The 14,123-nt window shown below is 45.4% G+C and overlaps 1 protein-coding gene across 1 annotated transcript; it reads right to left on the bottom strand.

Annotated features, from left to right (window-relative positions):
- Positions 1–822: 822 nt before the first annotated feature.
- Mphosph10 (M-phase phosphoprotein 10 (U3 small nucleolar ribonucleoprotein)) lies at positions 823–14,096 on the bottom strand. The gene is made up of 11 exons (XM_013012146.1): positions 13,982–14,096; positions 10,778–11,468; positions 9,749–9,912; positions 8,190–8,358; positions 7,376–7,517; positions 6,796–6,863; positions 5,465–5,602; positions 5,242–5,352; positions 3,164–3,271; positions 1,632–1,862; positions 823–1,012 (listed from the first exon to the last, which is right to left on the bottom strand). The coding sequence occupies exons 1-11, from the start codon at positions 14,068–14,070 to the stop codon at positions 863–865; spliced, it is 2,061 nt and encodes a 686-aa protein (XP_012867600.1). The 5' UTR covers positions 14,071–14,096; the 3' UTR covers positions 823–862.
- Positions 14,097–14,123: the final 27 nt, after the last annotated feature.

Raw genomic sequence — 14,123 nt, 5'->3', positions numbered from 1 at the left:
TAGTTTCTGCAGATGAAAAGCCAGAAGGGAAATCCAGGAGTGGTGACTCACACTGATGTAACTCCAGCTTCTGGATTGGGGGAGATCAGGAGTATCCAGGTTGGAGGACAGCTTGGGCAAAAAAGCTCATGCGACTCCTGTGTTAATAATAGGTGGGCATGGAGGTGGCCACCGTAAGCACAACTACAAAGGAGGCTTCGGAAAGTAGTTCAAAGCCAGGTTGTGAAAAACATGACTCTATCCACACAAGTAACTAAAGCAGAGAGGAGCTGGTAAGTGAAGAGGTCCTGAGTTCAAATCTCAACTCTACCAAATAAAAAAAGTACAAGGGTTCCGCTGAGTTTTGCTCTCATTCTCTACCCAGCTGGACTTACGGGCTGCATTGCATATATGCAACTAAGCATCTCACTCTGGACAGTTTTTTTCTTCTGTTGGTTGTGGGACTTGAACTCAGAACCTGAGCACTGTCCCTGAGCTCTTTTTGTGCAAGGGTGGTGCTCCACCATTTGAGCCACAGTGCTGCTTGCAGTTTTCTGGTGGTTCATTGCAGGTAAGAGCCACTTGGTGTGCCGAGAGGCTGGCTCTGCCCACTGTGTCCTCCGCCTGCTGGCCAGCCCACATCGCTAGCGTGCCCACAGCGGCCTGGCCTCTGGGCAGGCTGGGACCATGGGGATGTGTGTGAACAGTTCTGCCAGCGCCAGGTCTTCAGCATGCCAGACACCCAGGCAATCTCTCCAAATGCACTGCAGACTCTATCACTGCACACTGTGGAAACCTCAAAGAGTGACCATCACGCAAAGAAAGGTCTCAGACGACAGATCATAAGCTTACACATTTATATATACAATATATTTCCAATATATTACAGCTTTAACTTGTGAACAGAAATATCCTGCATTTTCTTCTTTTTCTTTTCTGGTTTCTTTGCATCATTGATCTGCATTTTTACTTGATCTTGTAGTCTAGAGAAGAATGCTTGGGAAGACTTTAAGGCCTTGTCTTTCCGTTCATCCTGCCATAAAAAACAAAAATACACGAGCTGCAAATATGCTTATGAGTGGGGAAACCTCAAGTATAATATTACAGCACAGTATAGAAGAATAAATGACTAACTACTAGGGTTATAAAGAACTCAAGCAGTTTGCATAAAAGATTCTCTGAGCCAGGTGCCTGTGGCTTCCATCTGTAATCCTAGCTACTCAGGAGGTTGAAATCTGAGGATCAAGGTTCAAAGCCAGTCTAGGGAAGAAAGTCCATGAGTCTTTTACCTCCAATTAATCAAAAAAGCCAGAAGTGACACTGTGGCTCAAGTGGTAAGAGTGCCAGCCTTGAACAAAAAAAGAGTAGGGACAGCACCCAAGCCCTGAGTTCAAGCCCCAAGACTGGCACCAGAAAAAAGAGAGAAAGAGAAAAAAAAAAAGGTTTTCTGTACTTTCTGCTACAACATTCTTGTAACTTGTGGGGGAAAGAAGTACAAGGAAACTGCTGTCAGCCCTCTGGGCTCACCCCAGAAGCACACAGCAAGTCACCACTGGGGCCCGCAGTGGGCGACCCCAGGCTGTGGCCTGAGAGGAGTCAGTGGACACCGCACACCCCCAGCCCCCGCAGCCCTCCTCCCTCCCCACCCTTACCTTTAACAAGGCCACTTTGCCGGTCTTGGTCAGATGCTTTAGCTTCTCGGAAGCCGCTGCTCTGCTGAATTTGCCTGCCTGATCTGGGTTGTTCTTCTCCAACAACCTTCGCCGCTTCTCCTTCTCTTTTATTTTCCAACGCTTCTGGAGTTTCTTTCTCCTCCGTTCCCGTTTCTTGTCTGTAGCTGTTTTCTCAGCAGCAGTTTTTAGATCTCCACCTTTATTTTTCTCCTATTAGAAAACAACCCCCAACACACCAATTAAATCTAACTTCACATCTTCGCCTGGAGGCGAAGAGGGTGGGCAGTGCCAGGCCTGCACTAGAGCTTTCTGCTTTCTAACTCCAAACTTGAATGTGTTCTTGGGCAGGGCAGATTCAGCAACAGCACAGAGCTGAAGGAAATGGAGAGCCAGCGGGGACAGCTGGGGCAGCGTGCACGCGTGAGGTGCACAGCCTCGCTCTGGGCTGCTAATGGGGTCCTAGAGACCATGAGAGAAGCACAGAGAAGGGGGAAGCTTGCTGGCACCCGTGGCTCACGCCTGTCATCCTAGCTACTCAGGAGGCTGAGATCTGAGGACTGCAGTCCAAAGACAGCTTGCAGATAAGTCTTTGAGTCTCTTACCTCCATTTGATGTAGCAAAAAGCTGTGGCTCAAGTGGTAGAGCACTAGGTTTGCACAAAGATCAGGGATAGTGCCCACACACACACACACACGGAGAAGTAGTCTGAAGTAAGGGCAGATACCACTTCTGGTTTTCTGCTGGTACACACACACACACACACACACACACACACACACACACACACACACACACACACACACACACACACACACACACACACGGAGAAGTAGTCTGAAGTAAGGGCAGATACCACTTCTGGTTTTCTGCTGGTTCACTGGAGATAAAGTCTCACAGACTTTCCTGCCCCGACTTGGCTTTGAACCTCAGAACCTCAGATCTCATCCTCCTGAGGAGCTGGGATTACAGGCATGAGCCACCAGCACCTGGCCTAAGGATCTGGCTTCTTTTTTTGCTCAGGACTGACCTGAACAACAATCCTATTCACACTTCCCACATAGCTGGGATGAGATATGCACTACTGCACTCAAGTTACAATCCCCCCTAATCTCAGTGGGCTGAGCAACTGAGATCCAGGGGCAGGTCACAGTGCCTGGCTTCGCCTATAATTTACATCATTCTCAAGTTTACTTATAATATAGTTAATGAAATATAAATCCTATGTCCTAGTTGCTATACTATATTTAGGAATGACAGCAAGAAAAAAATTACCTGTGTATATATTCAGGACAGATGTGATTTTTTTTTGTTTTTGGTCTATTTTTGATCCACAGCTAGCTGAATCTACAGATGTCACACTCACAGGTATGGAAGGCCAACTGTACCTAAAACCCACTTGAACGAACTAGAATAAAAGCTGCGCACTCAAGGGAGATGACAGGACTAGAGATCTGGCTGTAACAAACCGACTTCTAAGCAGGGTGAGTTTTCAACACTGGCTAAGTTCTTACCTTGATTTCCTCTGGGGCCAGCAAAGCCGCGTCACTGACGCTCACCGGGGCCACTTCCTCCATGGTTATGGCCGGCAGATTCGACACAACCTTGATCTCAGGGACAGGCTGGAAGACACAGTGCTCATTAGAGGCAGTCAGAGAGCCCTTAGCATAGTGGTTTCTGTGAATCTCATCTGGCCTTCATGGGGGAATTGGAGAGGGAATGAGTAAAATGACAGACCACTTGATAAAACAGCATTTCTCATCTTCCAGCTCCCAGAATATCTTTATACAAAATGGCACTGGACTAACATGAAAAACTGGGAGAATTTCAACATAAATGGGAACAAAGGAAGGAGGGAAGCACACAACACCAAAAAGGGCTGAGCTATTTGGTGTTCTGCTAGGTTGGTTTCTTCTGTTTGTGAGGAAATTGCCCAGGACACGCAGAAATTACAAACGTGTCTCATGCTGGCCAGGACAATGGCTTATGTTCCTCATGCTGCATTCCTGCATGTCCCCCTGAGGATGACGGTTGAGCCCATGTGAGGAAGTGGCTGAGAAGCGGAGGGGAAGGCTGAGATCCACGCGCCCACAGAGCCTGTCACCCAGCCTCTGCCCACTCATTTCCTACCACAGTGATGTCACCAGGGAGGTATTCGCCTCAGGAAACTTCATAGAGAATAAGAGGGACCCAGAAACACGACAGGATCCCGGATCCCAAGGAAGAGAAAAATGCCAGTGGGAAGAAAAGAATTTCCCCCACAGGACCCGGCTCAATTATTGACTAGGAACACCGTGTTCCATTCTATAGTTTAAAAAGGAAGAGAGAGGGAGTGGAGACGGTCCAAAACACAATGGGAAAGGGTGGCTGGTGGCTGGTACATGCAGTGTGTGGAGACAGCAGGTAAACTGCAGACCTGAGTATGAAAAAGTCAACAGTGGGGACAACCCACTGGGACAATCATTTTTCTTTCTGAAGAACAGATCGGAACCACTTTTGAAGTGGGGCAAGTAGACACAAGTGCATTTGTTCCTTTAACCCACAAGATTCTGAAACTCTGACTGAGGGCTTGCTGCTCAGGCTCTGCGCTGGGGCAGGCACAGTTTGTACTCACTTGGGGAAGAAGAGTAGAGATGATGAACCACCAGCCAACAACGGCAATCGGGCAGGGACAAATGCAGGGAGGAGGGAGGGGGCACACTGCTCCAGACAAAGGGCAGGGAAAGTCGGCAAGGAGCAGAGAGGCAGGTGTGCAGCTGAGGGGAGAGGGGAGGGGCCAAGGTGCAGAGAACAGAGCAGAGGTAGAGCTCCCTGAGAATGTGCCAGGAGGGGAGGGCCTGAGCCTGCTCAAAATCCAGAAGACCAGGGCATCTGGGTGGCTCACCAGGGCGGACAGAGGGGAACATGGAAGCCAGAGGAAGCAGCTGTCAGGCTGCCAGGCTGGAGGACTCAGGTCATCTCAGAAAAACTCCCTCAGTAAGAAGTGCTGGCCAAGAAGGCTCCAGCAATCCCACTCATCCCTGGACAGTTAATTCCAGGCACCTGGGGCTCTAAAAATGGTTCCCACCACTGCAAGTTTTTGCAACAGTTTAACAGCTTGAAAAGCAACAGTTTAACAGCTTGTTTTCTGTGCAACAAGACAAAATATTGGTCCAGAAACAAGCACCTAGCCATCAACAAATCAGAACGGATCTTGGAAGGGACCTCTCTGGACAGCGGAAATGATTTGCCTATCACAAAGCCAGTGAGCAGCAGAAACCGTTTCAAGTTTTCGATTCCTAGACTACTACTCAGTTCCTTTCAGACTCCACAAAGGAGAGCCAAAAGCAACAGGCAAGCAAGTACCACCAGGGTGGGAGAAGGGGCTGAGGATTCTAGATCAGGCAGGTGCTGAACCCAGCCTGGGTCAGTCAGTGACAGGGAGAAGGGCTGGGCCAGACAAAGGAGCATCATGCTGTGGACAGCAAGGCCCTGTGTGTGGGACTTGACAAGGCTCAGAGTGGGCTCTGTGCCGACAGGAGGGATCATCGCACAAAAACTCAGTGAGGGTCATTTCTGCTGTGTCTGCATCCTGAAGGGTTCACACACGTACCGGTTTAGGGATGAAGTGGAAGTTTGACAGAGCATCCAGTTTTAAGAAGAGGGAATCCATCATCTTCTGAATTTCTACGTGCTCAGGATTTTCTTCTTCCTCTGTTTTTTGCTTAGGGAAAAAAGTCAATCTCATCAGATGAAGATAGTCATGCCCAGACTCTACCACTTAACAGAAAGAATGGAGAATGAACCTACATAATCCTGCCTGGAGGTCTTCTTACCTGGCTGAGTTTGATGTATTCTTGTTCATAAATTTCAGCGAGACTCAACTTGCTCTTCTCGTGGTCTAATGTTAAGCGCTTTTTATATTCGTATGCTTCCTCTTTAGGCTTTTCTTTCCTTACAACATCATCCCAAGCCTGAAATATAAAAGGTAGTTGGAATTTAAAATCAACAAAATCAGTCATTTGTTTCTAGGTTCATATGAGAATTATGGCAAACAAATGTATCACTGGTGCCCACTGGATACTACATGGAAAATGAACTGTACAATTTGTGGGTTGGAATGGGAGGGAAAAACTGGGAGAGAGCGAGGGAAGGGGGTGATGTTGTCTAAAAAGAAATGCACTCACTACCTAACTTATGTAACTGTAACCCCTCTGTACATCACCTTTATAATAACCATTAAGAAAAGGAGAAATATGTAGTTAAGTACACCCTTAAAAGAAAAACAAAAAAGAGTTATAGCAAAAACAAAGTACCTTTTTGTCAGGTGCTGGGAGCTCATGACTGTAATCCTAGGAGGCTGAGATCTGAGGATCACAGTTTGAAGTCAGCCTGGACAGAAAAGTCCATGAGACTTATCTACAAGTAACTACCCAAAAGCTGGAAGTAGAGCTGTGGCTCAAGTGACAGAGCACTAGCCTTGAGCTCAAAAGCTTAGGGTCAGTGGGTGCCCTGAATTCAAGCCTCAGGACTGGCACCAAAAAACCAAATGAACAAAAAACCAAGAAAGTACTTTTCAACTTGAGGAATGATTTCTCAAGTCACGAAAAATAAGCATTATGAAAAGGAGAGTGGCATTAAGTCCAACATTCTTTCCTTTTTTTAAAGGAGTCTTTCTTCTGGTTACTAACCTTAGTCCCACATTTCCTCCACACACTATTGAGTGTATCTCATTTGATTTCAGCTGTTCAGATTGGGTGCCCTCCCCCTCCTTTACTTCAGACACCAAGCAGCAGCTGAGAAGGTTATAAAGCCATTTCTTCCGCGCATGTTGGCATAAATCTTAGGTTTATTCTAAGTTTACAAGATCAGATCTGTTCTTAGGCAGCAATTCTTTGCTAGGTTATGGACACTGGAGAAAACACACTGGCTATGGTGCCTAGATCAAGGGTCACAATGGGACCACTGCAAGTCAGACATGGCCACCGAGACAGAGAAGGGCGGGCACAGGCCACAGCTTCCGGCTAGCTCTCTCCTCACCCATCCGCCTGCCTCTACACAGTCTAGTCTTAAGGCTTTAAGTAGAAAGAAAGAAAGCATGATTCCCACTCTCCAAATGCTTTCATATCATTTTCTCTAAGTTAAGCTTGATGTCACTGTCACTAACCTGATCTCGTATCCTCTGCTTGATAAGGTCTTCCAGCTGCAGCGTGGTTTCCTCCGTGATCACAGGTGCTAAGGGAAACACAGCATGCCTTCACTGGAACGTGTACATCAGCACAGTGATTCTCAAACTGCAGTCGGTCCGTGGACCCACACAATCAGTAAGACCTCAGAACTTGTCGGCCAACCCCTTGCTCCTAAGTCACGGTGTGGAGGGCAACTGCTATCTGCATTTCTTTTTGTGTGTGTGCCAATCCTGGGCCTTGAACTCAGGGTCTGGGCGCTGTCCTGAGCTTCTTTTGTTCAGGCCAGCACTCTACCACTTCAGCCACAGCTCCATTTGCCTCATTTTTTGGTAGTTTATTGGAGTTAAGAGTCTCCTAGACTTTCCTGCCCTGGCTGGCTTTGAATCTCAATTCTCAGCCTCAGAGCCTCCTGAGTAGCTAGGATTATAGGCATGAGCCACTGGCGCCTAGATCGAGTTTTTCTGAATAGAGTTGGGAAGACACAAACAGCATTGGATTCTATCAAGAGAAACCCAAGAAAAAGCATGGCCGCCAAGCCTGCAGGCCAGCCGTGCCTACCCATGCGGACGGCGTGGTCGAAGTGCAGCGTCTCCTCCAGGAGGCTGTTCTCTGGGCGCTTCTGGGCTGTCACTTCCCCCTGGAGTTGCCAAGGCTTCTTTTCCATCAACTCTTTCTCTAAAGAGGCGATTTTTTCATTCATCTACGAAAAAGACAAAATCAGACATTTGTTTAGGGGATAAGTACAGACGTAAAGAACGAGTAATATTTTAAAGTGGTATTAAAGTAGTATTTGAGAAAATGGAAAAGCAAGAACTGTTCTGCTCTTGCCAAGATAGAAGGGTGCTAACGAGTTCCTCTTCCTGTTGCTTGAGTGAACTGCAGATCTTTTCCCCATGGATTTGAAAAGCCATGGCATACCCAAATTCTACTCATTTCCAACTTCTAAACAATGATTCAAAAGACCTTAACAACGCTTTTAAAAAGCACTGACACTCAACCAGGCATCAGTGGCTCAGGCTGTTCAGGAGGCTGAAATGTGAGGCTTGAGGCAGAAAAGTCCATGAGACTCCTATCTCCAAAAAAAAAAACCCAAATAAGCCTGAAGTGGAGCTGTGGCCCAAGTGGTAGAACATCAGCCTTGGATGAAGAAGCTAAGAGGACAGACATTCACATCCAGAGTTCAAGCCCCACTTGGGTCACCAAATGAAAGCTATTGGCTAGGAAATGTACACAAGTCATTAGATGCTCTCCTGGTGGTATCTACACACAATACAGAGCAATAATTTTTTTTTTTTCAGGGCTGGCAAGCAGTTCTAACAGGTAAACCCAGGTATAGATTAGGGAGTTCCAGGGTCGTGGTCCTAGTAGTTACCTTCTCCTGTCTTTTCTCAAAAGAGGATTTAACGTCATCAGCCTCTTCCTTGACACGTGGTACTTCTCCGCCTTCTGTATCGTCATCATCCGGCAAAGCAAAGGTGACTCTTTTCAAGCTCTCTTTCGGTGGCTTGTCATCTTCACTATCAAACTCACTATCTTCATCCCTAGGAAATCAAAATGCTCATCAAAGGAAAACACCACTCTCCCTGGAAATACATGAACCAAATATCTAGTCATGTTCTCTTCTATTCCCAACTGCCACCAGATAGTCAGAACTTCTGAAATCATTAAGGTACTAAAGAATATAGCAGGAATTGTTTAGGTGAGATGCTATGTAAAGACAGAATATATTCAAATGCATGATTCATCAATCTGTATCACAAAATTCTTTTTTTGGTGGTACTGGGGAATGAACTCCAGGCTTCACACGTGCTAATAAGCAGGCAATCTATGCCGGGTTATTTTCCAGGTGGGGTTTCGCTCTATGCTGTCCTGCCTGCACTGTGATCCTCCAGTGTCACTGGAGATAACAGGTACATGCAACTGCACTGAGCCAATGGATGAAATGGAGCCTCTTGAACTTTTCTGCTCTGGTCAGTCTTAAAACTGTGATCCTGTGAGCTGGGCCCAAGTGGCTCAAGCCTGTAATCCTAGCTACTCAGGAGGCTGAGATCTGAGGATTGTGGTTCAAAACCAGCCCAGGCAGGAAAGACTGTGAGATTCTCATCTCCAATAAGCCACCAGAAAACCAGAAGTGGAGCTGTGGCTCAAGTGACAGAGCTCTAGCCTTGAGCTCAAGAGCTGAGGGATAGCGCTCAGGCCTAGAGTTCAAGCCCCACAACCGACAAAACCAAAACTGTGATCCCCTGACCTCTGCCTCTCCAAATAGCTAGGATTACAGGGTGAATCCACTGAGGCTGGCCAAAACTCTTAGCTCACAAAAATATCATGGCTTTACTGGAACAAATCCAAATCCAAGGTCCTTCACTGTAACACAGGTTTGCTACTGCTAGTGCTATTTTTCGTTATGAGATAATCCTCAATGTTCCTTTAAATTCAAAGACTTTCTTCTGGCTATCTTAAGACAGTGTGATGGTAGAAAATCTACTACTTTACTTTAAGGGGGGGGTTGGTTGGTTGGTTTTCTGCTTAAACTCAGGGCCTAGAAACTATCCCTTAACTTTTTGGTCAAGGATGGTTTCCCTACCACCTGAACCACAGCTCCCCTTCTGTCTTTTTGGGGGAGTTGGAGATAAGAGTCTCATGGACTTTCCTGCTTAGGCTGGCCTTGAATCACCTTCCTCAGATATCAGTCTCTTGAGTAGCTAGGATTACAGTTTTGAGCCATTAGTATTTGGCTACTATTTAGTTGTAAAGTTTAGGACTCCAACTTGCTATCAGATGCTTTATGTTCATTGGCAGGTACCCTACCGCCTGAGCCGAGCCATGCCTCCAACCCCTGGAGTCTTAACTTTGGAGAATCCATTACTATTATGCATATACACACATGACTGGCAATTCCATCCAATGCAGAGGATGATTTGCATTACTCACATTTCAGAAATGCTTCCTTCTGCCTCTTCTGCCTCTTCGTCAGCAGTGTCTTCCTCTTCTTTGTTTGAACCCAACTCATCACTATCAGCACTTGCCATGTCTCCATCACTTCCGACTGGATCAAAGAAATCTTTGTATTTCAAATCACGGGAGCTTTTACCTGCCTAAAACAATAAAGAACATTTGAAGACATAAAAATATATAAATAAGTTGATGTTAGGCGAGATGAACCCCAAGATAAGGACTCAAATAGTTTTTCTCTCTTGCTATTGTTTCTAACATATTTATAAGATGATTTCTTTGTTGCTTTCTATGTCCCTCCCCCACGGTATAACCCCTGTTTTCACTGTATTTGATGTTGGTATAATTTGGGGAGGGGAAGGGAAAAAACAAATTGTGGCTCAAGCAGTAGAGCGCTTGCCTTGAGCTGAAGAACTCAGGGAAAGCGCCCAATCCCAGAGTTCAAGCCCCACAACCACCACCACCAACAAAACAAAACAAAAACAGCATATAAAAACAATGCTATGTTTTCTGACTTTAACAATTCCAACCAGAAATAGTCATGAATAATGCTAGCAACTAATAATAGTTCCCTAAAACTGTAAGAATAACTGGAATATAAACTGGAAACATAAAATAAAAATACACTATTTCAGAGCTGTAATTACTTCCAAAAATACCCCTGCCTAAATCAGTATTAAATCTCTCCTTTTCACTTGTGTTTTGGAGCCAATGTCTCACTGTGTCACCCAGGCTGGCCTCTTATTCATGATCCTCTTGCCCCAGCCTCCCCAGTGCTGAGATTACAGGTGTGTTTACTACCATAGCCAGCTTTCAGAATTTTTAGTGTCTGTTGAAAACACATGTTTGAGGGACACATGTGTGATCATGGTTCTTGAGCTACATAGTTTAATTTCTTCAGTTAACTTCTAGATCTAGAATTTCACTTGGGCTTTGGTAAATTTGGTGGCACTTTCGTAGGGAAGACACCTAATTTGAGGAAGGAAATCTACTTTCTCCAAACTTTACCTTACGTTTTTTACTTCCAAACAATTCTCCCTCGTCATCAGAATCAATGTCTTCAAAAAGGTCCACATCTTCCTCTTCCACCTCTTCATCTTTTTCCTCTTCTTTTTCCATTTTGTCTAAAAAGGTCTCCATTTCAGAGAGTTTGAAGAATTTGTCATCAACCACAGACTTCTCGCATGGTTTCCCAGGCAGTTTCTTTGGCACCTTGCTCTGCTGTTCCAATTTGCTCTGCTGTTCCAATTTGCTGATATCAAAGTCAAGGTCAGAATCTTCATCACTGAACACGGGGCTTTCCCTGAGTTTATGTTGTCTTGATTTTTTCACCTTGCCATCCAATTTAGGATTGTCATTATCTACCTCTGACAGCTCCTCCTCCTCCAAATCTTGTTCTACGTCCTCCTGGCCGTCAGCCTCTGTGTCTGAGCCATCCTCTTCACACTCCTGCTCTCCACTCTCAGGGAGAAGGCTGATGTCCTCATCTTTCACCGTTTCATTGACTGCATTCTGGAAGTACTGTAAAACTGGCTTGTTTTGCAATTCCAATTGCTGCCAAATCTGCTCATCATCAAAACTGTCTATCACAAGTTTCTGTAAAGGACTCCCGGAGATCTCACCGTTCTCTAGTACTTTGTTGAAGTCATAAAGAACTTTTGTTAAAGAAGTGAAGTTTGTTGCTAATCCATCTTGAATCCTATTGGGGAAAAGGATTAAGTTAGAAATTAACACATAATAATATGACAGCACTATGAATTAGAAGAAAAACAAAAACTCCAACTCTTATACAAAGTAAAATAGTGAAAAAATTAAATACTATTTTTTGTGGGTGCCGGTACTGGGGCTTGAGTTCTCACTTGGTTGTTTAGTTCAAAGCTGGCACTGCACTTGAGCCACACTTCCACTTCTGCCATTTTGCTGGTTAATGGCAGATAAGAGTCTCACAGCGGACTGTTCTGCCTGGGCTGACTTTGAATCGCAATCCTCAGATATAAGCCTCCAGAAGAGCTAGGATCACAAGCACGAGCCACCAGCGCCCAGGCAAAATATTGATTTTTAAGTATAAGTTATAGCTCCCAACATCATATTTTGCTGATGAGCCAGACTGATATAGGAAATGTCAACTAAATGTTTGAGTTAACTGTATAGATTTTAGACAGGAAAACAACGAGATATATCTGCATAAAGAATATTCATAAGGAAATGCAAAGACTTGGAAAAAAAATTATACTAAGTGAAATAAGCCAGACCCAGAGAAACAGAAAGTTACATGCTTTCCCTCATTTGTGGTAGATACAAAGTTCCCATAAACCTGTAAGTAAACAACTGGCGGGTATGAAAGTGGTTGCAAATGAGTTAACTGAAGTACAATATACTCTATGGGAAGCTCAGATAGTGTAATTCTTTAGAAAAACTCAAGGCCCAACAAAATAAGTACCACAAAATGGGTACTTGCAAGAGAGAAACAGGGCCAGGGGAATAGTAGATAAATATAGAATTCATTGTATGTACCACAAAATTAAGAAAAATATGCGAAAGGATGAGTCGAAGGGGGGTGAAGATGTTCAAGGGATGATACAGATTAAGATGCATGGTATACATATAAACTCCTTTGTTAAAATGACAAAAAAAATTCAATACATATCCTAAAAAAATTTAAGAACAGTGAAGGTAGGGATGGGAGGGGGGAAGGGTGGGTGAGAATATTGAAAGCAGTGACAGTGATCAAGATGTCCTGTATTCATAAACTGCTTACATGAATGGCAACTCCTTTGTGCAACTATGTAATGATAATGACCTATAGTAAATTAGACTTACATTCTCAACTCAGCTACATTATATACTACTCCATTCATTCAGCTAGTGGCCAACATCTGCTCTGGCTAGAAAAATGGGGGAAAGCATCTCTGGGGAATGTGATACCTGACAGATTAAAAAGGTTACTGTTACGAAGAGCTAGTAACATGTACTCTGGGTGGAATAACCAGCAAGAACAAATTCTCCAAGATAGAATCCAGCCTGAAAAGCTTGAACAAGAAAACTGCCTCAGCTTCACTGTGGTGAAGGAGGTTAGGAGAAACTTAACTAAGCAGGTTTTTGAGGTTAGAGTCTGCCACTTTAACTGTACCAAGAAAGAATGATGATTTTTAGGTCAAAAAATGAAATGAGCTGGGTTGACACTGGCTCATGCTGGTAATCCTAGCTACTCAGGAGGCTGAGATCTGAGGATTGAGGTTCAAAAGCCAGCCTAGGTAGCAAAGTCTGTGAGACTTTGAACTCCAATTAACAATCAAAAAGCCAGAAGTGAAGATGTGGCTCTTAATGGTAGAGCATCAGAGATGTGAGCAAAAAATGACAGTTTAAGCCCCAGTACTAGCACACACGTGTATGCCCACACGCGCGCGCGCGCACACGCGCACACACACACACACACACACACACACAGAAATGCAATGATGATGACATACTCTGGAAAGTCGACCAGCACAAAAAGAATGAAGGTAGGGTGATTGAGAGGTTGAAGTAGCAATCCAAGCAAAGGAGGACAGAGGTTTTTGTTGGGAGTCAGAGCAGTGCATATAGCGACAGAAGAATCGCAGAACCTACTTTATAAAGGTAATACTGACAGGAAGGACGAACGGGCTTGCCGAAGAATCAGAGGTAGAACAGAGAAAGCAGAAGGCACCACAGAAGCAGTCTAGACTCCGAGTAACTAGAGCGACAGAACTATCACTCTGTTTTCCATCAGATTTGGGTATGTAACGTCTGTCACACAGCATCGAACAGTTGGAACTCTAGGAAGATCTAGGAGATCTTATTTAAACTCCTTCAGCAAAAATTAAGTCCGAAACATTGCAATGGCAAAGAAGGGTGGAAAAATAGTCGGAATACTCAAGATGCTAGGTCATGCGCGCGAGAGTGGGGGAGTTGCACAGAAAGCAGCAAGTTAGTGCGTTCAAGAGATCGGGGGGCGGCGGGCAATTCGAGGGGGGCCTCTGGGCCTTCAGGCCTGAGCTTGGTTCGATGTCCACAGCACTAACTGGGAACCTAAGATCTTGACAGATCACGGAAGCAGAACTGACTGAGATTTGGAGGAACAGGATCTAAACCCCCCTTTCATTCCCCCCAGTCCGGGTTCGGCCCTAGGATTTGCAACCCATGCCCGGGAAATCCGAGGCCGCCCCCGGGCCCCGGATCCGCGCCACTTACGTGAGGAAGCTCTCGGGCCGGCTGGTGGCTTTCCCGGCCTCCCGCAGACACCGTTCCAGGGTCCGTCGGCGCCAGGCCGGGCGAGCCATGGCAGCCAAAGCCCTCCACGCACCGCGCCGCGTGCGACCGGAAGAGAACCCAC

The sequence above is a fragment of the Dipodomys ordii genome, unplaced genomic scaffold (genome assembly GCF_000151885.1).
Source record: "Dipodomys ordii isolate 6190 unplaced genomic scaffold, Dord_2.0 Scaffold15, whole genome shotgun sequence".
In the NCBI taxonomy this organism is placed as follows: Eukaryota; Metazoa; Chordata; class Mammalia; order Rodentia; family Heteromyidae; genus Dipodomys; species Dipodomys ordii.
Note: the sequence above shows the minus strand (reverse complement) of the source record. Positions and strands in the feature narration are given on the sequence as shown.